The 21,761-nt window shown below is 40.0% G+C and overlaps 1 protein-coding gene across 3 annotated transcripts; it reads right to left on the reverse strand.

Annotated features, from left to right (window-relative positions):
• Positions 1-429: 429 nt before the first annotated feature.
• On the reverse strand, positions 430-21,355 carry nek5 (NIMA related kinase 5). Of its 3 annotated transcripts, XM_085384449.1 has the most exons (24): positions 21,237-21,355; positions 20,369-20,496; positions 19,724-19,820; positions 19,547-19,644; positions 15,601-15,684; positions 14,796-14,866; positions 11,580-11,666; positions 9,649-9,703; positions 9,274-9,387; positions 8,806-8,892; positions 8,113-8,209; positions 6,814-6,926; positions 6,415-6,473; positions 5,395-5,559; positions 4,610-4,688; positions 4,239-4,352; positions 4,001-4,081; positions 3,748-3,849; positions 2,681-2,761; positions 2,391-2,489; positions 1,965-2,139; positions 1,754-1,864; positions 1,512-1,650; positions 430-725 (listed from the first exon to the last, which is right to left on the reverse strand). In XM_085384449.1, the coding sequence occupies exons 2-24, from the start codon at positions 20,489-20,491 to the stop codon at positions 431-433; spliced, it is 2,526 nt and encodes an 841-aa protein (XP_085240575.1). In that variant the 5' UTR covers positions 20,492-20,496; positions 21,237-21,355; the 3' UTR covers position 430. The 3 variants fall into 3 exon arrangements, with proteins under 3 accessions (XP_085240575.1, XP_085240576.1, XP_085240577.1); XM_085384450.1 differs by lacking the exon at positions 20,369-20,496 and having other exon boundaries at positions 21,237-21,354; XM_085384451.1 differs by lacking the exon at positions 430-725 and having other exon boundaries at positions 1,517-1,680.
• Positions 21,356-21,761: the final 406 nt, after the last annotated feature.

Below are 21,761 nucleotides of genomic sequence, written 5' to 3' on the forward strand. Positions count from 1 at the left end.
CGGTCCATCACCATCAACCAATAACATGTCAGTGAAATAATGTCATATTATAGTATCATGGAGTGTCCGATAATTCCCATTTGTATTAATTTAGTAGTGCTTTTCCCCTCTTACAAGCCAAAGTGCCTTAAATTTCACAAAAACTCTTGTGCTTTTAATAGTGTATGTTTCCTCACACACACATTCACGTAACTGCACATTATTCAGGCTTAACATCTTATTCCACTGGGCTATTTACTGGAATAGGTTAAAGATAACTGAGAAAGTGTGACTTGTTGTTACGCCAGATAAACAACCTAAATTAACAACAATCCTTCACAGAGTCATGTATTCACATCATGAAAACAATCACTTTTTATTATCAGATTCCAGTTACTCTTACATTTTTGTCCAACTCTCACAAAATCAAAATGTTAAAGTTTGCAGGCGGTTAAGGAGTCTGAGGCTGCTCGTTTGAAGCTGTGGTATGTTGTCTGTGGGACTCAGGCTCAGCAGGAAATACCTTGAACGATCCCGCTTCTTCACTTGAATTCTGGACCTCTGCTTGGATTTGTTGAGGATCTCCAGAGCTCACTGCACCTTCATCCATCTCCTCCTCCATCCTATCAGCTAGTGGTTCGCGTTCCTGCTCCTTTTCGTCTGAGCTCGTGTCCTCCATGACAAACAGGTTCCTCATGGAGTCTGCCACTGCTTCTCTCAGCTCATCCTCTGACTCCTCAAAGTTCCTAATGAGAAAGAGTGGAAAAAATTAACACTTGATGACATGTAAGAGTTTAAAAACAAACACACATTGACCAAAATGTTTGATGTAATTAAGTAAGATTTGTGATGTTGCAGAATTGTACACTGCTGAGTAAAGACGGGTAGAGGCTTTTCGACTCGCTGCACATTGTGGCTCAACCTCTGTGTAGAAATGTGACTAAAAATATGAAGCATTGCAAAAATCATTGCTCAATGTAAAAAGTAACTTTGTTGTCTATAATACATTCATATCTTATATATCTGGTATTGTTCTATTCCCCCCTCTGAAATTCAGAGACATGTAAAGCTCCGCGCTGTTACATGACGAGCAACACTGACGAGCAATTTTTGGTGCATTTTTTCACTAAATTGTTCTGGAATTTATGACTAACGTGTCCAAAGTTATAGTTGACAATCTGATTCTCTTTCATTTAATCCTCTAATTCAGGGGTCCCCAATCCCAGTCCACGAGGGCCGGTGTCCCTGCAGGTTTTAGATCTCACCCTGGGTCAACACACCTGAATCACATGATTAGTTCATTACCAAGCAACTGGTCCATCAGCTGTGATGGATCAAGGACACATCTAAAACCTGCAGGGACACCGGCCCTCGTGGACTGGGATTGGGGACCCCTGCTCTAATTTCTGTACAATACTGTAATAAACTGATATCTGATAACTGTAACCCCATCTGGTTCAGCTCACTGTGGCAGCATGGAGTAAAAATACGCAGTATATTTAGAATGTGAACAGAAGGAAGTGTTGACTTACGTGTCATCATCATCTGACCTCGGCTCCAGACGCTCTTCATCCATCTCCACATCAGACTCCTCCTCTCCTTCACCATCCCTTTCCTCCACTTTGTCCGGGTTAATTTCCTCCTCTGTTCCGTCCTGCTGTGTCTCTAAATCTTTTTCACATTATAGACATTCCAGGACCACTGAGAACAGCACATTTCACCCTTTACACTGCTGGTTTCAACACCCATCAGATGTGAGTGTGTGATGTCTCACCTGTGGCCACTGAATCTAGAGTTGATGATGTGAGCTCAGCCTGAGCCAGAGCTCTCAGCAGGGTGTTAGGGGGCTCGTCAATCCACTGCCTACGACCTGCCACTTCCTCACCTTGTCCAATAGATCGACATTATTCAGAGAAGCAAAAACCGACTAATTGTAATAAACATTTTGAGCATCACCACCCAGCTGTTCTGTGGGTATGCTGCACCTTGTCCAGCCTCGACCGCCGTGTTGTAGACTGAGTTGATGTCCATGTTGCCGAGCGCGTTCAGCAAAGTCTGAGGAGTCCTGTTGCTCCACCCCCTCCTCCCCTGTAGCCAATCCTTGAGCTTCAGCTGTGCTCCTTCCTGGAAGGACAGAGTTCGATTCAGTGGATCCACTTCCTGCATGGAAAAGGAACGTAAGAGTGAGAAGAAGATTGGCAGTTAGAAAGATACTAAAGACTATATTTATTATATTTATATTTATTTAATTAATTATTTCACCTTTTCTTTTATTTGGCTTTGATTGATATCTTGTGTAATTTTATTATATAGTTCCTATGTACAGCACTTTGTGTCAGCTGTGGTTGTTTTAAAGTGCTTTATAAATAAAGGTGATGATGATGATGATGATGATATCTTCTGTCTCTCACCTGGTCATCCTGTTTTCTTCCTTCCTCTTCTTTCTCCTCCTCCTCCTCGTCTTCCCTTAGCTTTTCATTATCTAATCGGATCTCAAACATGATTCCCCTCTGTAGACGTCACAAACCCCCAAAAAGAGCAAAAGATACAGTAGTCTTCAGTGCTTCAGATGTGTCAACAACTTAAATGCCACTGTTGAATCTGGAAAGGTCTTCAATATTCAAATAGTTTGAATGCAGGTATACAAGTAGAATTACTGGACTAAACCTCTGCAGAATTGTTTTTGTTGGTATAAACTCACTTTGTCTTTGTGTTTTCTCTCCAAAGCTCTCATCTGGTCTCTGTTCTCCTCTCTGATCTGCCTCAGAGCTGCTTCAACATCCTGCAGAAACCAGACACAGAGAAAACTACAGTTATGAATTCTTCTGTAGAATGAATATTGTATCCCTAAATATGTGTGCAAACACTACAGTGATTGCTTTAAAAATAAAGCAGAATATACTGTCAGAGTATGGTTATAGGGTTGTAATAGTTCGTGAAGATAATACAGGTATATGCCATGCAGCCACAGGGTGTGATTTGCAAGGAGAATGGACCTTTAATCGATCTACAGTACAAACAACACTTTGTGCACTGGCAACGCTTTGATAGTTGAAATGATATTGCAAAGACGTGAACAATCTGGATTCTGTTCTGTTCCAACTTGTTGTTTCAGAGTCAAAACTATTACATTATTAATATAAAAAATTAAATAAAAAGATTTAGAGTGTCACATTTTACAGGACATTCAATACAAATATTTACAGTGGGTGTCCAACGCATGCCTGGTCATCTACATCAGCATTCCCTAAAAAGGTGAGATCTATAGTCTCGTATTTCATTCCATTGTATTCATTCAGTTATGCACGGTGTCTGTTGTCTCACATCCTGCAGTTACAAAGCCTTGATGTGAAGAAAGGCTACAGTTTGTTAGTTTGGCAGCTGATGGCGACGCTGCTGCGATGGGCTGTTAGAGAGGAACGGTCAGTGGAAAGACCAACCCTAACTTGACCATCATACACTGCATTCACAAGTTAGAGCCTGCAGTCCATGATGGTGCAGAACATGTTACAGAGATATTTTCACATATTTATGAAGTGTTTGTTGCTGGTCTGAATAAATGTAAAGCCTTGCCCCTTTTCCTCTCTGGAGGTTTGCATATATGAGTAAAAGAGGGGCACTGCACTGCAAATATCACGCTACAGGAAAGCAGAAAATTAACTGGCCTCTGAAAGAAATTAAATTAGCTTTAGAAAATTGCTTTATATTACTAAAATATCATCAATATGAAGAAAGTATTTGTGATTCCTATCCAGTAATCTATTTCACCAGTGCAGGTGCTGCTTCCTGGGGCTCTTTGTTGTCGACAGATGGTTCTATGTCCTTGGATTGCTCCAACACAAAGGTCTCGAGTTTGTGTTGTGGCCTGGCCTGAAACATGACAGGATGAAAATATGTTAATGCTCTTCATTATTGACTGAGAGTTGCTATTATGTGTATTTTCTGCAGAAGGTTGATTCAACCTTTGAAGTGACCCAAAGTGTAAAAGGGTAAGTTCAAGAGTTCAGGAGTTTGTACGTACCTTTGCTTCAGCTCTCATCCTCATCTGTTTCATCTCCAGGTGATATTGCTGTCTAATGAGATCGAGCTGACGCAGGTACTCCTGCAACCACACACACACTCTAAAAGCTACTAGAAAACATTCCTAGGAGAGTTTTTCTGCATTTCTTTATTTCTGTAAACACATTTTTGTCCTTCATTTAGATACTAAACATAACTGCTCACTTTAATGGCTGCTGTGTCTTGTGAGTGTGTCCCACCTGCTGACCCCCTTGTCTCTTGTCCAAAGGCATATGTTGGTGTTCAGGTTTGCCCACCTCCTGCTCTTGACCACCAGGCTTGCTGTTGCGCTCAGCTGTACATGGACGCAGACCCTGAACAACAGAAAAGCGAAGGCTAAAGGTAAAAGTGGCTAATCGTTGTGAAAACTGTGCCACTTTCATTTCTTACAGTATAGACTTACAGGTAATAAACTCTACTGTGCATTAGTACAGTTTAATAGTGAACAGTTTTGATGTACTTGTGTTCCACTACACTAACCACAACACTACAGCTCCGCTTATAGTTAATACACTAATAGAAGAGTAGATATTCCAGCAACAGTGTGTGGAGGCACAGAGCTTAGTCCTACCAGCTGTTTCTCTGCTCTCAGCTTGTAGTCGTTGGCCTCCTGTCTTCTCTGCAGGTATTCATTTCGAGCGGCAGCCACACTGACAGAAGAAGATTAACTGTTACTTTAGTTCAATTCAATTGTATTTATATAGCGTAAAATCACTGAACAGGTGCTTAAAGGTATTTTATATTGAAGGTAAAGACCCTACATGGGTTACAGAGAAAACACCAACAACTAGATCACTGTCTTTGAGTAAGCCTTTGGCGACAGTGGGAAGGAAAACTCCCTTTTAACAGGAAGAACTAGGCTCAGGGCATCTATCATGACCTGTTGGGGTGAGAACAGGAAGACAGGGCAGGACCGTTCTTCTCCCTTGCAAAAAACTCTTATCTACTTGAAAGCTGAACAGCTGCTGACTGTTTTTATGAGTCGCTGCTATTTACATAAAGTGTGCTGCTAGGTCCTAGTATGAGTGCAGTTCCAAATTTATGGTCGTCTGGATGAAGGCTGGTCTAGTTTTGGAGACTTTTCCCTGATGCTAGGGAATCAGAGCTAACCAAGAAGATATTTTACCGTTTTATCCCATTTAAGTACTTAAAAAGAACCTTTAATGGCTGTATGTACAGCTGAAACAAATCATCCATTAATGAAGAGGAACTCAATTGACAGCTATGCTACTGTAATGATAGCTGGATGTACTTTCTATCCTATTGTTTTTATTGGTTGATTTAATTTAAAGTTTTTACAGAAACTGTTTCCTGAATAATTGTTAGCTACAGGTGTACTGGTCTTTGGTCACTCACAGCTGATATGGTTCCACAGAACAAGGAGCAGCTTGGTCTTCACATTGCTCCTTTGGTCTTTCCACAGGAGGAAGAGGAAGAACATCCTCTTTGTTCCTCCTCTGAAAGGCATCCAACTGGGCGTGGTAATGCTGGTAATGGCTGACAGGCTGCTGACCATTAAACCTGTAATTAATATTACATATTATACATGCATGATAAACCATCATCATTAAGTGAAGCTAATGGTTGATTAACCAAACCTGAGATCTGTATCTGTATGAATGATAAGAAACATACAATAGAGGTATAAGAAAGTACATCCTTTCAATTCTAAGGTTTTACATATCAGGACATAACTTGATGAGCTCTGGAGACTTGATGATGATGATTTAAATCAAGCACATTTGATTAGCAGCACATGGCTGCTACTTACCCACTTAATTCCCTCTGCATCAGCTAAGGGTCTACTTTGTCATACACTGCTTCTGCATTTTGGCTTAATTTTTGTTAAATATATAATGACATGGTGTAATTTGTCTATGTTCAAATCCAGTCTGGGGACTTTCTGTGCAGAGGTTACATGCTTTCCCGTGTCTGTGTGGGTTTTCCCTGGGAACTCCGGCTTCTTCCCACAGTCTAAAAACATTCTTGGGTTTAGGCTAATTAGTGATGCTAAACTGGCCATACATGTGAATGTGAAAGTGAATGGTTGTCTGTCTCTCTGTATTAGCCCTGTGACAGACTGATGACCTGTCCAGGATGTACCCCAGCTCTCACTGTATGAAGCTGGGATGGGCTCCCCAGTACCCCAACCCAAACTTGAACTGGATAAGCAGAAAAAGGATAGATGGATGTAATATGTCATGTTCATATGAGGCTGCGGCTAGCTATTATAAGCTCTAAATTTTTTTTACAGATCATCTTGAAATAAGATGCACTTAAAGCTGGTCAGGTTACACAGCTGTAAACAGAAGTGTCAATATCAGGCGGGAATAGGACCAAAGGAGTTACTATGCGTTCACATCATTCTGAGCAAACCTTTGGATCCCTGGAAACTCTCTATTGGCTGCTAGTTGTGCTTCTCTACGTTGAGGAGGCTGCAATTACAAACAAATGCAGTATTAATACAACAGAAATACAAGAAAAACTAAAGAACTGTATTATACCGACTGAGCTGTGCTTCCATTGCTTTACTGCAGCTTTGTTAAAAGAACAAAGAATTCCAGTAAAGCAAAAATCATGCTTGGGTGATACGAGCTCTACTCCAAATCTGAAAAAGCACCTACTAGCTAAGTACAGCAGTTCCACACCACTGGAGGTACAGTAGTTAAAAATAAGCTAGCAAGTCAAGCAAGTCATTAACCGCTGAAACTTACAAAGTTACTTTTTTTATGGTGGTAATCAGTGAAACTGTGGATATTGTTTCCATGTTATTACTTTATGGTGGGTGGGTGTGTAGGCTTTGAGAGGGACTTTCCAATCTGGTTTAGCAGGCACTCGCTTGTTGGCATTCCCCAGCCTCTCGGCTACTCTAGCCTTCTGAATCTTACCTGGAAAACATGAGAATCTTGAGTTAGAATAACAAGGAGTGGGCTGTTTTTTGCTGTCTGTGAGCACAGAGTCACACGCTGTGATTGTTGTTGATGGTCGCTGTCTCACAGATAAAGTTCACTTTTCTTGGTTTCTGTGTTTTTAATGTGTCACTTTCACACATGACATAAATGTAGGTTTATACGTGTATACAGTGGGGGGGGGGGGGTTAACTGCTTTGACAGTGCATGCAGTTTTTCATGCACTGCTTTATCGATTAAAAGAAAAAGACTAAACCACTCACACAACAGGTAAAAATAATGTGCAAGTGTTGAGACAAATAAGTTAGGTAACCATTGTGAAGGAGAAAGTGAAAATAAACACCCCCTCAGTGATTTGTCCTTGGGCTGTGCGCTGATGTTATCAAAACACAATGTGAGCCAGGATGTAAGGTGATTACATTTAGTCCAATCAGGTTCCAGCTCTTCCCCAACAGTTACTGAGTGATACGAGCGGACAGGAGTTTCCCTGCAGCTTATCAGATGTGTTGAAGGACAGTCGTGGTGTGGGTAAGCTACCACTGGGTGTCACTACAGTATACACAATTGAAGACTCAGAACAGAACTGAAATTATTAAGAGATTCTCTTACTGCTCTTATACCTGAAGGCTCTGCTGATGTTTATCTAATACAACTCATAGTGCTTGTACTATAAAAAGTAATGCAAAAAGTTTTGGAAAAAAACACTCCTGCATCATAGACAGTGACTGGAAAGACACCACAGGGAATTATGTTTGATATGTGCACACAGCATACAGAGGCATCCCTACAGCTATGCTTTATGTTCTTTAAATTATTTTGAAAGTAAATTAAAACATATAACCATCAATAAACACATCAGACTAACATCTGAAGCCCCTGAATTCGATCTGCACCATAACAACATGGTCCAAGTCATAATGAACTATCTTGAGCAACACAACAGAAAAAGAAGTACAAGCAGAAGTATTGCAGCAGATGGTCTGGGCTGTAAGGAGTCTTGACCTCAACATCATGGACACAGTCTAGGAATAGAATAGGCAGAAGATACTGACAGAACCTAAATCAGAAGGGGAAAAAAATCAAAGCATGTTTTCCAGGAGATGTGTGAGGGAAAAAAGCTGCCTTCCAAGTAATTTAAAATTTTGTATTGTAAGTCCAGCTGCACCTGGTGTTTTTGCTGCTCCCCCTCTTGTTTTAACTGGTTGAGACCCCACAGCTTTGTTTCTATGCAACACGGTGTGGCTAAACTCCTCTTGCATCACCTGCTCACACACAAGAAATCACAAAAACAGAAGCAAACCTGCACATTCATATATGTATTTATCTGTCAGAGATTTTTATGACCAAGTCAATACCTGGAATTTACAAACATTTAAACTAACACACTATATCATTTTATGTAATGTGAGATCTGTTTGAATTCATGACCCGTGAAGTTCTGTCTGAAAAACAAAACAATTCCTGAAATCTGAATTATCTAAAATCTCAATTAATCTCAATTAATATTTAGTAATGTTTCAATCTGTTTGACAAATATATTGGGCACTGAAAAAATATTTTAAAATATTTATAACTAAGTAGTTGTTTAGTATTATGCCCATATAGTACTATTTTTTAAGAAATTTGTTTGCTGTGCTTGTATGATCTTGATTGATTGATTGATTGATTGATTGATTGATTGATTGATTGATTGATTGATTGATTGATTGATGTGTTTGATTTTGTTTCATGAATTAGTGACAGTGCTAATATTATCTTATTCCTAAACTATCTTTTTTATGTTGTAAACATGAACAATTTCCTTTTACTGAGACGATTTGATGACATCAATAATCTGTGAACCAATCCGATTGCAAACCTGAGTATCCAGGTGTTTGCTGATATGTTTCTCCAAAATAGGACGTCGGAGGACTGAAGTGACTGAGGGACGGTCTCGTGGGTTGACCTGAAAAAGAAAGAAAAAAAATGTTTGCTTTCATGTGTATGCACAATTAAAGTACAAACTCAGCGCTTCCTGGGAGATCCAAAGGTATTTTTTAGCAAAGACACACCATCTCGGTCTACCAATGCAGTCTCTTTCCTGTAGGAAGCATCCAGACTAGCTGCTCCAAAGTGACATCTTGGTCGCATGACCAAACCACTTCAGATATTAGCCCAAAGGAGCAGTTGTTCTACTCCCTGCTAATTACAGTCTGACTCATTACTAATTAAGTCTGAGTCAAAAGACCAGCTTCATGTTCATACTTGTTGGTTTTGCACACTTGTTTATCTAACTCATATCCACAGACCAAATGAAAAACCTGGAAGTGACATGAGAGTGTCTGACCTTAAAGAGCTGGGTGACCAGCAGGCGTAGGTCGTAGGAGTAGCGGCTGGGTACTGGGCTGTAGCGCCCCCTGCAGATTTTACTGACAAGCTGTCGCAAGCTGCTGGCCTCAAACTGCAGGAGACAAGTCGACACAGGCACACACAAATACCCCATGGGATATATATATGCAGCACACAGAGAGTTCATGTAAATGTCTCTACTTTGGACGACCAAAACAGATTCTGTGTCAGTTTCCTATTCGGTCTAATTCTGATTCTCTTACTGCACTCCTACACAGAGGCCAGCATTGGCGTAAGTGTTAGCATTAAGACAGCATTAGTGAAGCTGAGTGTGTGAAGCAGCTTTGGGTGTGCAGGGCGTTGGGCATCTTACTGGATGTTTTAGGGTACAGAGTTCATACAGGACACACCCCAGAGACCAGATATCCCTGCAGGAAGGAAACACACACACACACACACACACACACACACACACACACACACACACACACACACACACACACACGGACCAAGGTTAGAAGGAAAGATTTCAAAAGCAATCGGACATTTTAACCACATCAACTTTCTAGTGAGACATAGACTTTATTACAAACCACTCTCACCTCAGTGTTGATTTTTGGGGGTTTTATTTACTAAAGTGTGTTTGCAAAGCATGTTAAATTATTATTTCTGATACACCTCACCTGTATAACTCAATATTTCCTTGTGAAACTTAAGTTTCCAGTCCGCTTGAGCTGAACAACACCACAATCTTAAGAGCACTGAAGCAGCTAATCAGAGCATAGCTGCCAATAGTAAAAATTCTTTTCAGGCATTTGCTTTCTTGGCTCAGAGCCAAGCGTGGGTGTGGGGTGTTTGTCCTCTCGCAGTTTGGTGGGACCTTTTAAGCGTTGAGAAGTTAAAGGCATTTCTGTCTTCTTCTGAAAGGACAGCTTAGGAGTTTGGAATTAGTTCATGTCAGTAGGGGTGTCAGCCATGAAAACTGTGTGTGTGTGTGTGTGTGTGTGTGTGTGTGTGTGTGTGTGTGTGTGTGTGTGTGTGTGTGTGTGTGTGTGTGTGTGTGTGTGTGTGTGGGAAAGAGGAAGGAACTTTGACCTCAGTTGTATCAAAATAAGACTGCAGAAGAGTGCAGCAAAAACACAAAAAAGAATGGAGGAAGGACGAATCATCAGCTTGAGATGTTGCATGTGTGAGTTTGCTTTTGGCAGGCCTGTATGTGTCTCTCTGTGTATGTGTTTCAACACATTGACACGAGTGAAGGTGCTGCAGCCTGAGCAGATCATGACTGGAAGATTACAGCACTGTGCTCTATTATTACACCCACAAAGCTAATCCACAGCCACAGGTTCTAGCAGGGAACCTCCTCATTCTGGCCTCAGCTATTTGTTTAAACCCTCCCACATCCAATCACAGCTTAGTCCCCAAAAACAAGGTGTAGCAGGGATTTCAAGATCACAATGATTTCACCAATGATTTCCTGGAACAAAAAAAGGTTTTAGGCTTCAGTGGCTGATTCCGTGTGATGCACGCTGCATACTTGTGTTGCGGTTTCCTCAAGAAAAAGATGCCTCAAAAATAAAAGTCAATTTTTGAGACAGTAAATTTTAAAACAGAGCAATTTAAAAACTGTGTTCTTCGAAAACTGTGGGCCTTTAAGGATAATAGTTTTAAGGGTTAGAAGGATTTTTTACTTTCAAGAGACTGAAAAACATAGCAGAGGACTGCAGGGGACTGTACTATGAAGAAGGAAGTTTGTACTATGAGGTTTTCCTGTACTCCAAAACAACTCAAAAACCTGGGACCAAAACTAAGAAAGATGATAAAAACTACATTGTGACATACTGTTTCATACTACAACATTTAAAAAAGCAAATATTCACATATAAATTATCAGAAAATTCTTTTTATGTAGTTTCCTACATAAGCTGCTCCTAATAAACAGACTTTACACTCTGGCTCCACTGCTAAAAAAGATCAAAGTTAATGACAGATCAATTTATTTGTGCAGACATTTAGATGTCTGGTTTCAGAGCTGAACACAACTGGAGCTTCAGCCCCACACATGTGAGGTACAAAACAAAAACACAGTTTTACCATATCTGCTCTATTTTTGTGCCCCTCCTTTAATTGGTTTGTATAACTTTTTCTTTAAACATTAAATTGTGGGCACAACAAGCTTATCATGGAATAAAATAAATATCCAAAAAGAGGTTATATTATGGAGCTTACTGGTTGCACAGGTATAACAGAACAATCTGAACAGTATGATATATATATATCATACTGGCAACCACACATACATACGTCTTGTTGTTATAGGGCCGATTCTCACAGATCTCTGGGGAGAGGTAGTACGGTGTCCCAACACAAGTCCTGGCCAGCTCCATGGTACTACACAATGTACAGAAACAACACTATTAGGATAAATAAATTAACTGTAAATACAAGTTTATATGCATGCTATCAAAGAACATACACTAAATTACTAGTGGTCTCATAAAGCAATATGGGTGTTTTTCATACAAATGTTTTTTTAGTAAGGGCACTCAGTGAAAACAGTTGGTTGAGGCAAAGTCTTGAAGGAAGCATTTGTTTTTGTTTTTTTGGTCAGCCATGTAAGATGGAAGTCATCATTAGTGGTGACGAGAAACATTAAATATATGTTCTGGAGAAAAGCAAATGAAATGACTTTCTGGAAAAATGTAAACACAAACAAGACCAAACATAACTTTAAACTGAAGCTCCTTTTGTCAGTGAGTCAAAATGTAAGAACATGAAGCTATGAACCTAAGTGATCAGGAAAATATGTATCATAAGTTATCTAACTGGCTAATTAGATTGTAGAAAACTTGTTTCTCTTCTTTACAAAGACTAACACGTAAGTCTGGTGTTTATTTTTTAGCCATTTTCACCTGCTCACTGGTTATTTTCTCTTTTATGAATTGTTTTTATGGGAAAATCCCAGTAGATCATCAGATTTTGAGGTGCACCTAACAAAGTGGTTGGTGAGCGTATATTCACCAGTAATTGGGACACGGTGTTTAGACCAGTGTTTGTGTGAATGGGTGAATTTAGCATGTTGTATAGATTGTTTTGAGTACTCCAGGAGAGTAGAAAAGGGCCATATAAGAATAAGTCCATTTACCGTACATTGCCTGCACTGAGATTGAAGAACTGGATTATCAGAGCAAACTCTGCTGTTAGAAAATAAATCACATGTAAATGCAAGTTTTGCAAAAGCTTTAATATAAGAGCTTTTAGCCTTCTCCCCTATCCGTCTAATGTGAACCATTACTTTAATTATCTGCTGTATTTTGTTACTGGGGAAAAAACGAAAAACACATTCGAGTTAATTGGCAACTAAGCTTAATGGACTGCCATTAAAGAAGCATGGTTTGCACAAGTAATAGCATTTTATAGGCTATTCTATATTGTGCTGGGAGCCAAACAGAGTGCTTTCAGCCCTGGGGTAATATGATGACATTTCCTGGTACCTGTTAGGATTCTGGCTGCTGCATTGTGAATGAGCTGAAGTCACCCTACTGATGATTTGGATAATCTGGCAAACAGAGCATTACAGTAATCTATCCTACTCGATATGAATGCATGGACCAATTTCTCAGAGTCAGTTTGAGACGATATTGATGCGATTATCAAAACTGAAACCCAGAATGACTGAAAGACTCCAGACTTGCTCACTGAGAGAGACAGAGTGGATAAATACGAAAGCATTTTCTGTCTCTGACTTTTTGGAAAAACAACAAATATTTCTGTTTTGTTTCTATCCAGCTCTAGAAAACTTTCCAGACATCAAGCAGTTAATGTCATCAGTGCAGCTCATTAGTTTGTGAATGGAGGTTAGTTCATCAGAGGAAAAGGATAAGCACAACTATGTGTCATCTGCATAAGAATGGGAGGATATCTTATGATTCTTCGTGATAGTATCAAGTAGGAGTACGTAAAGGTTAATCAGCAATGGACCAAGGACTGAGCCTTGAGGATCCATCCATCCATGCAATCAGGAACCTGACCTGGTAAACCCACTGTGTCATGAAGCCTTTGAATTAGAATGTCGTGGTGCTGAAAGCAGGAGTGAGTTCAGATAGAACTAAAACTCAGACTCTTTGTGAGCCATTATTGATGTTTATTGATGTTCTTTTTATTTTTTAACAGCCCTCTGTATCTTTAGCACCATTATTACATCCATACAATATTGATTGTAAATAAGGTTAGTACGTTGTTAAAGCAGGCCATACAAAAGGCGTCATACGTTTTTGTGCTCTGAGTGGATTTGAACCCTGATTGGTACTTATCATAAAGACTGTTAAATATATATTTACTCAGTTGTTTGTAAACAAATTTTCCAAATTTTGTGAAAGGGAAGAATAAAATATTAGAAAAGGGAAATTATGTCAATATTATTTTTCTTAAATAGTGGTGTGATTATTACATATTTTAGAGAAACAGGGAAGATGCCAGTATGTGGAGAACTATTGATACTGACTAAATGATTTGTAAAACATGAGCTACAAATTTGAATAGTTTCATGGGAATGGAGTCAAGGAACAAGGTGTAGGACTTGATGAATAATTCCTTCCTGATCTTTAAAATTTAAAGCTGAGAATATGAGGCATTGCTAGGTAAATTACTGTAACAGACTAAGATATTACCTATGATATCATGAACATTGCTCTTGTAGAAAGAAAGAAATTTGTCACATTTATTTATTGAAAGAAATTCAGTTGGTATGGTTTTGGAGAGATTAAGTAGTTTGTCAGTGGATGAATATAGAAAAGCAGTATTAAACTGGTTTTCAGTTCAGAGATGTAGAGTTGTCTGGCTAATTTAATTTTGTGTATCAGTAAAATATATTTTTATAGAATAAAAAATTAATTTGTAGTTATTTTTTTTTTCTGTATTTTCTCTCAGCTCTCCTGCAAATCTATGAAAAACACCAGATAGTGATCTTGAAGTGAAGCTAAAGGATAAATGAATGTCAGTCGTACAAGTGGAAGCTGGCTGAACTCCTACAAAGCGTAAATCAAAACCTGCTGGTGGCTCTCATGAAAATCAGTCAAAGAATATTCTTCGGCATCAGGACTCATTCTCTGCGAGCCATGATTTTCTGCCCAAATGTTCATCAAACGTCCAATTGCTGAAACATTTTAAACATGTTTGCTATTTTCAGTCATGTCTAAAAATTATTGCATGCACAGACTGTTATTTACAGGACATGGATGTGTTTTTATCATTCTCTGCAAGCAGCCAAAAAAACTACAGACAGACCATTATTTCCACAGCCATTTGTTTACATGTCCGGGACGACGGTTTGTGGAATGATAATCAGTTGTTTGGAAGTCATCCATGTTTTACAGAGGGCTCAGCGACAGACAGCTGCACTGTCTGTGTGTGTGTGTGTGTGTGTGTGTGTGTGTGTGTGTGTGTGTGTGTGTGTGTGTGTGTGTGTGTGTGTGTGTGTGTGTGTGTGTGTGTGTGTGTGTGAAGATGACACTGACTTACTTATTCAACATTCTTGCGATTCCAAAGTCACCCAGCTTCGCTTTCATCCCTCCGTTGGTTAGGAAGATATTCTAGACCAGAGGGAGAGCAAGAATGAAAGGATGTCTGTGTTCAACAAGGATGGCACTAACATTGTGTGTGTGTGTGTGTGTAAACGGATAAGACTGATGATAGACAGTGATGGCCATGAGTAGTCTGTGGTCAGTTGTTTTGAGATATTCTTGGAGCTGGCATACAGCAAGGTCTTTGTTCAATGCAAAGCTGACCTCAGGACAGTTCAGCTGTACAATACTGTGCAATGATAACACTAGATAATTATAAAACTCAACCTCAGTCTCTGTGGGTAATGTTTACCACGTAAATGTCCAATAATGAATATAATGCATGATGTAAACTCTGCATTGTAAAGCTCAGGTAAAGTGATGGTACTTGTTCAGTTTGGTTCTGACAGGTGACTGTGATCACAATCCTTGTCTTTAAAAATGATAATCAGACTTACATTGGTTGTTGTCAGGACACAGACTACAGAAATAAATAACAGGTCTCGTGCATTTCTTTCACATCTTAGTCCAAAATCTATATGTAAATCATAAAAACATATAACTGTTCATGAGGAGGTGAATGCATGTGCAAGTTTGATCACTATTATTTGAAAAAACACCATTACTATATAAGGCCACCTGTTTTGTGTAATTTGTTGAAAAGTTCAAAATAGTTTACAAATACTGAACACAGACAGAACAGCTTGTTTTGAATGAATTAGCTTTATATGTAATTGCAGGCTGTAGTGAAGCAGGTTAAATACTTGAGCTTTGATGTCTCTGTGGAGAATCTTCCGGTCATGGATGTGTTTGAGGCCCAGACAGATCTGAACAAACCAGTCGACGATCTAAGAAACATGCAACTGTTTTATTACTGTGACATTTTCATATGGATAGAGAGCAAATTACCACCTAATGAAGAATATAAATGAAAACCTCCACAATTAATGTTCCGATTAGGCATAACATTGTGACCACCTGCCTAATATTGTGTTGGTCCCCCTTTTGCTGCCAAAACAACTCAGCCTAACAACCCATCGAGGCATGAAGGTGTGCTGTGGTATCTGTCAGCAAGATGCCAACAACAGATCTTCTAATTGTTAAGTTGCAAGGTGAGGGCTCCTTGGATTGGACTTGTTTGTCCAGCACATCCAGATGTGCTGGACAAACTTTGATGCCTCACAGAGACATCAATGTCCAATTGGTTTGAGATCTGGGGAATTCCGAGGCCGAGTTAACATGTTAAAACCCTTTGTTGTGCTCCTCAAACCATTTCTGTAACCATTTTTGTTTTGTTGCACATTATCCTGCTGAAAAGGCCATCCGGGAGTACTGGTTCAATGGTGCGGTTGGTCTGCAATAATGCGTTGGTAGGTATCTCATATAAAAGTAACATCAACATGGATGACAGGACCCAACGTTTCCCAGCAAAACATTTCACAAAGCATAACACTGGTTTGCCTTCTTCCCATAGTGCATCCTATTGCCAGGTGTTCGCCCAGGTAAGTGAGTCACACACACCCGGGCAGCCACATGAGGTAAAAGAAAACATGATTTGTCCAATGAGACCCCGTTCTTCCATTGCTTCATGGTTTAGTTCTAATGCTTACGTGCGTATTCCTGCCACTTTCGGTGGTGGGCAGGAGTCAGCACGGACACCCTGACTGGTCTGCAGCTATCCAGCCCCACACACAACAAACTGTGATGCTCTATGTATCTACAGTGGCTTGCAAAAGTATTCGGCCCCCTTGAACTTTTCCACATTTTGTCACATTACAGCCACAAACATGAATCAATTTTATTGGAATTCCACGTGAAAGACAAATACAAAGTGGTGCACACGTGAGAAATGGAACGAAAATCATACATGATTCCAAACATTTTTTACAAATAAATAACTGCAAAGTGGGGCGTGCGTAATTTTTCAGCCCCCTGAATCAATACTTTGTAGAAACACCTTTTGCTGCAATTACAGCTGCCAGTGTTTTAGGATATGTCTCTACCAGCTTTGCACATCTAGAGACTGAAATCTTTGCCCATTTTTCTTTGCAAAACAGCTCCAGCACAGTCAGATTAGATGGACAGCGTTTCTGAACAGCTGATCTTGCCACAGATTCTCGATTGGATTTAGATCTGGACTTTGACTGGGCCATTCTAACACATGGATATGTTGTTTTAAACCATTCCATTGTTGGCCTGGCTTTATGTTTAGGGTCGTTGTCCTGCTGGAAGGTGAACCTCCGCCCCAGTCTCAAGTCTTTTGCAGACTCCAAGAGGTTTTCTTCCAAGATTGCCTCGTATTTGGCTCCATCCATCTTCCCATGAACTCTGACCAGCTTCCCTGTCCCTGCTGAAGAGAAGCACCCCCAGAGCATGATGCTGCCAAACATAGCGTCTTGCATTTTGGCCAAAAAGTTCCATTTTGGTCTCATCTGACCAGAGCACCTTCTTCCACATGTTTGCTGTGTCCCCCACATGGCTTGTGGCAAACTGCAAATGGGACTTCTTATGGTTTTCTGTTAACAATGGCTTTCTTGTTGCCACTCTTCCATAAAGGCCAACTTTGTGCAGTGCACGGCTAATAGTTGTCCTATGGACAGATTCCCCACCTGAGCTGTAGATCTCTGCAGCTCGTCCAGAGTCACCATGGGCCTCTTGGCTGCAAACTCCTGTGAGTTTAGGTGGACGGCCTTGTCTTGGTAGGTTTACAGTTGTGCCTAGTGATGGGACGTTCTGTATCGAGGCTTCGAAGCGTGTGTCGAGTAATGAGGGGGCGTTTCCGCGAAGCGCGTATCGAGGCTTGCTTCATTTATGGGAGGAGCTGAAAATGATGACGTCCGAAGCCTCGCTTCCCGGCTGTACCACGTGACTGGTTCATGAAGCGGTTCGAATTTTTTCCGCGAGCTATGAGAGCGATATAAACCCCTCAGACTTCATCCAAAATGTGGGTGTTTGATGGAGAGTTGCGGTTAGTGAGAGTTTGGAGACAGTTTGGAGGTTTATGAGAGTGAGGAAAGTCAGGAGAGAATGGAGCCAGCTAGGAAGAGGAGGATGTCCTCCCCTGTGTGGGAACATTTTGATCTTATTCCTCCCAACAAGGTATGTGAATTTCCACAGAAGATGGATTTTCATAATACTGATGGTGCAATAAAACCTATGTTAGGCTGTCTGTACTTTTGTACAAGGTGAGGTGTTTGCTATGTGCCAGGGAGCTGGGATATAACAACAACACCTCATCCATGCTTAGGCACTACAGAGCTTTGCATGAGAATAAGGGGAACACCGATTGTGGAGCAAGACCAGGTGAGCCATCAAATGCCATGATACTATAGCATGCTGTAATGTTACTAAATGATATAACAATATCATACAATGCAATAAGTGACGTGTGTGATATTTAAATTTGTGCTTTGTTTTTATTGTCTTTCCATACTGCCAGCATAAATATACACAGTATACTGCCATCACTACAATATAGATGTTTTACACACTCCTTTTGTTGTTGACATTTACAGGCTGTGTGCAAAATGCCACACTCTTCAAATTCATACCAGCTATTATTTTTACGTCCAGTAGGTGTCCTGCTAGAGCAAATGAAGCTTCATGAAGCTTCGCGTTGGGGTGAACCAATTGGATGAAAAGCTTCAGTGCTTCATGGGGCTTCATCTGCCCATCACTAGTTGTGCCATACTCCTTCCATTTCTGAATGATCACTTGAACAGTGCTCTGTGGGATGTTCAATGCTTGGGAAATCTTTTTGTAGCCTAAGCCTGCTTTAAATTTCTCAATAACTTTATCCCTGACCTGTCTGGTGTGTTCTTTGGACTTCATGGTGTTGTTGCTCCCAATATTCTCTTAGACAGCCTCTGAGGCCGTCACAGAGCAGCTGTATTTGTACTGACATTAGATTACACACAGGTGCACTCTATTTAGTCATTAGGGATCAGGCAATGTCTATGGGCAACTGACTGCACTCAGACCAAAGGGGGCCGAATAATTATGCACACACCACTTTGCAGTTATTTATTTGTAAAAAATGTTTGGAATCATGTATGATTTCGTTCCACTTCTCACGTGTGCACCACTTTGTGTTGGTCTTTCACGTGGAATTCCAATAAAATTGATTCATGTTTGTGGCTGTAATGTGACAAAATGTGGGAAAGTTCAAGGGGGCCGAATACTTTTGCAAGCCACTGTATGTAACCAGCATTAACATTAAGCAATCTGAGCTACAGTAGCTTGTCTGCTGGATTGGACCACACAGCCCAGCCTTCGCTCTTCACACGCATCCATAACCTTGTAGCTGGTTCACCACTGTCCCTTCCTTGAACCACTGTTGATTAGGTACTGACCACTGCAGACCAGGAACACCCCACAAGAGCTGCAGTTTTGAAGATGCTCTAACCCAGTCATCTAGCCATCACAATTTTTCTCCAAACCTTACACCTTGAGGGCTCTTGCTCCCTAATATATCCCAGCCACTAACAGGTGTCATGATGAAGAGATAATCAGTCTTATTCACGTCACCTCTCAGTGGTCATAATGTTATGTCTGATCGATGTGTGTTTGTACTGTTATTTCTTGCGTGCAGTAATAACAGAGACTGAATGTCCTTCAGTGTGTTTGTGAACATATTTCAGTGCAAAACTATCACAGTGAGGAAAATCTGATCAGCCTTTATCAAATAGCTAAGGCCAGGGTGAGGTATACCTGCTCCTCAGTGAAAGGAACTCCTCTCTGTATGTTGATTTTCTTCATCAGATCTCCTCCGTCACAGTACTCCATCACTATATAAAGGCTGCCTCTCTCTATACAGACATCCAGAAAACACTTTAACACTGATATAAACTGATACATTACATCTTCTACTCTGAAGCCCACACATACCTTGAAAGGACCGGATGAAGGTGACAATGTTTGGATGTTTCATCTTTGACAGCAACGTCACCTCTTTATTGGATGATTCCTTTTCCTTTGCTGACATCTGAGCAGCAAAACACACAAAAATAAAAGGAGTAATGTGTTCTTGGGAAAAATACTTCTAAATAAGCACTAAATATAGTTTAGAATTGATCACTTGAGCTCTAATGGTTTTATCTGGGCTGCAACTAACCATTCATCATCAGTGCTTTTCAATGTAAGTATATTATTTACTGAAGTTACTCTTGTAACAAATAACACTTAAGCAACACAATTTTTAGCTGAGAGATGTAGAATGTCTCAAGGGCTGTAGTGACATACAAAAGACATAATCTAATGTACACAGTGAGAAAGACAGCTTATTTAAGACTTGTCTTAGTCTATACTGACTGCAGAATATGAGTTGTTTTACCATAACCTGATTCTACTTCAAATTAAGCTGGTGCCTGTATATTAGATAAGCTTAGTTTGTGCTTGAAGCATACATTACAAAGCTGAGACACTACAAAGCTGCTTGAATGCATGTGTAAGTCACAGAGAGCAATATAGTGTGATCGTTTTCCTGATCCCAGGCAGCACTGCAGGTAGTGAAACTGAGCTATGCTGCTGTACCTTCCTGAGGCTGATCTCTTTGACCACACACTGTGTGTTTCCACCTCCCCCTTTGTCTTTGACCAGGAAGGCTTTTCCAAATGCACCCTGCCCAATCTGTCTGATAACCTCATAGTCGTTCATTGCCCCTGGAAGACAATATGAGGGGCAAACAGTTTAGCTGATGAAACACAAACTCACTGAGACTGAGTAATAATGGAAAAAAAAAAAGTAAAATAGTAAACTTTTTGTTCTCATTTTAAAAAATAATGAAAATGTTAAAACGGTGGTAAAACAAAATAAAATAAATGCGTGTAAGCTATTTGCCTATGCCCTCGCCTTAAAAAAAACGAATCAGTATTATTAACCCTTTCATGCATGAATTATGGCAACCTCAATCAGGATTTTTTCTTTTGAAAGTATTTTTATTCATCTTTAGGGCATGAAAAAAGATTTTTGAACTTCATTTTTTTAAAACATGTACTATTCAAAGAGTTTTTTACATGTCCACGTAGGTGGAAACCTTGCTGACCAGTGGGTGGCAGGGTATGGAGCGACACATCAGTGTCCAATGTAGTGGTTTATGTGCAAGTATACCATCAACACTGACACAAATACAAGAAAACAGACTTTGAATAGCTGTCCACTGTTGTGACCACTATGCGTGACAGGGTTAAACAATTTGGAATAAGTTTAAACAACTATTAACGCCTTCATTTTTCTTAATTATTAAGTCGCCGTCGAACACAGACGGAACTAAGGCCGTTGCCATGGAGACTGAAACACAGTCTACTAGCATTCAATTTAGCACGTTTAACACAAGTTCACCAAAGAGGAGGACAGTGCTCACTTTTTCTCTCTTATAGCGACACAGAAGCTCTGCACTTACCCTTTCAAAAGTAGCAAAAGCAGAAGTCACATTGCGAAAGAAAACGGCTGCAAATTACTTATAAAGTCATTAGAGGAAGCGCTTGTCTTCAGAAGTGTTGAACTACGGTAAGCGCGAAAGGAAACCACGCAGAATGCTGGGAGTAGTAGTTTTTGTAGGCGAGTTCGCCATTAGCTTTCGCCTTTATATTTCCCAAGCTGCTCAGCAGTTTCATTTTGTAGTGTTGTGTTACAGCACCTATTATTCATTAATTCATTCGTTCATTTTTATTTGCGCAGTAAACTACTTAAACTGCAACACATTTGGGCCATAAGGGGATTTCTTATTATTATGTTAATGTCAATTATTATTATATAAAAGGTTACCTGTTAAATGTATTTGTTTATAATTTCGTTTAAGTCTAACTTTCAACAGGTTATCTATTAAAATGTTCAAAGCAGCTGTTGCATGTCACTTCCTGTACACTCTAATTACGCCTGTTGCAGTACCCGACCTAGACTCGGTTTTATTTTTACACATAAACAG

Source organism: Rhamphochromis longiceps, linkage group LG16 (assembly GCF_057381845.1).
Source record: "Rhamphochromis longiceps isolate RC_006_pf linkage group LG16, R_longiceps_female_GT1.1, whole genome shotgun sequence".
NCBI lineage: Eukaryota > Metazoa > Chordata > Actinopteri > Cichliformes > Cichlidae > Rhamphochromis > Rhamphochromis longiceps.

Excerpts from the sequence above, each read along its gene's own strand:
- nek5 (XM_085384449.1), bottom strand. The coding sequence starts at position 20,491 with ATGAACGACTATGAGGTTATCAGACAGATTGGGCAGGGTGCATTTGGA. Across the intron at positions 4,689-5,394 it reads TCTGTGGAACCATATCAGCT|TGTGGCTGCCGCTCGAAATG; the intron begins GTGAGTGACCAA and ends TTCTTCTGTCAG. Across the intron at positions 1,651-1,753 it reads TCTAGATTCAGTGGCCACAG|ATTTAGAGACACAGCAGGAC; the intron begins GTGAGACATCAC and ends AATGTGAAAAAG.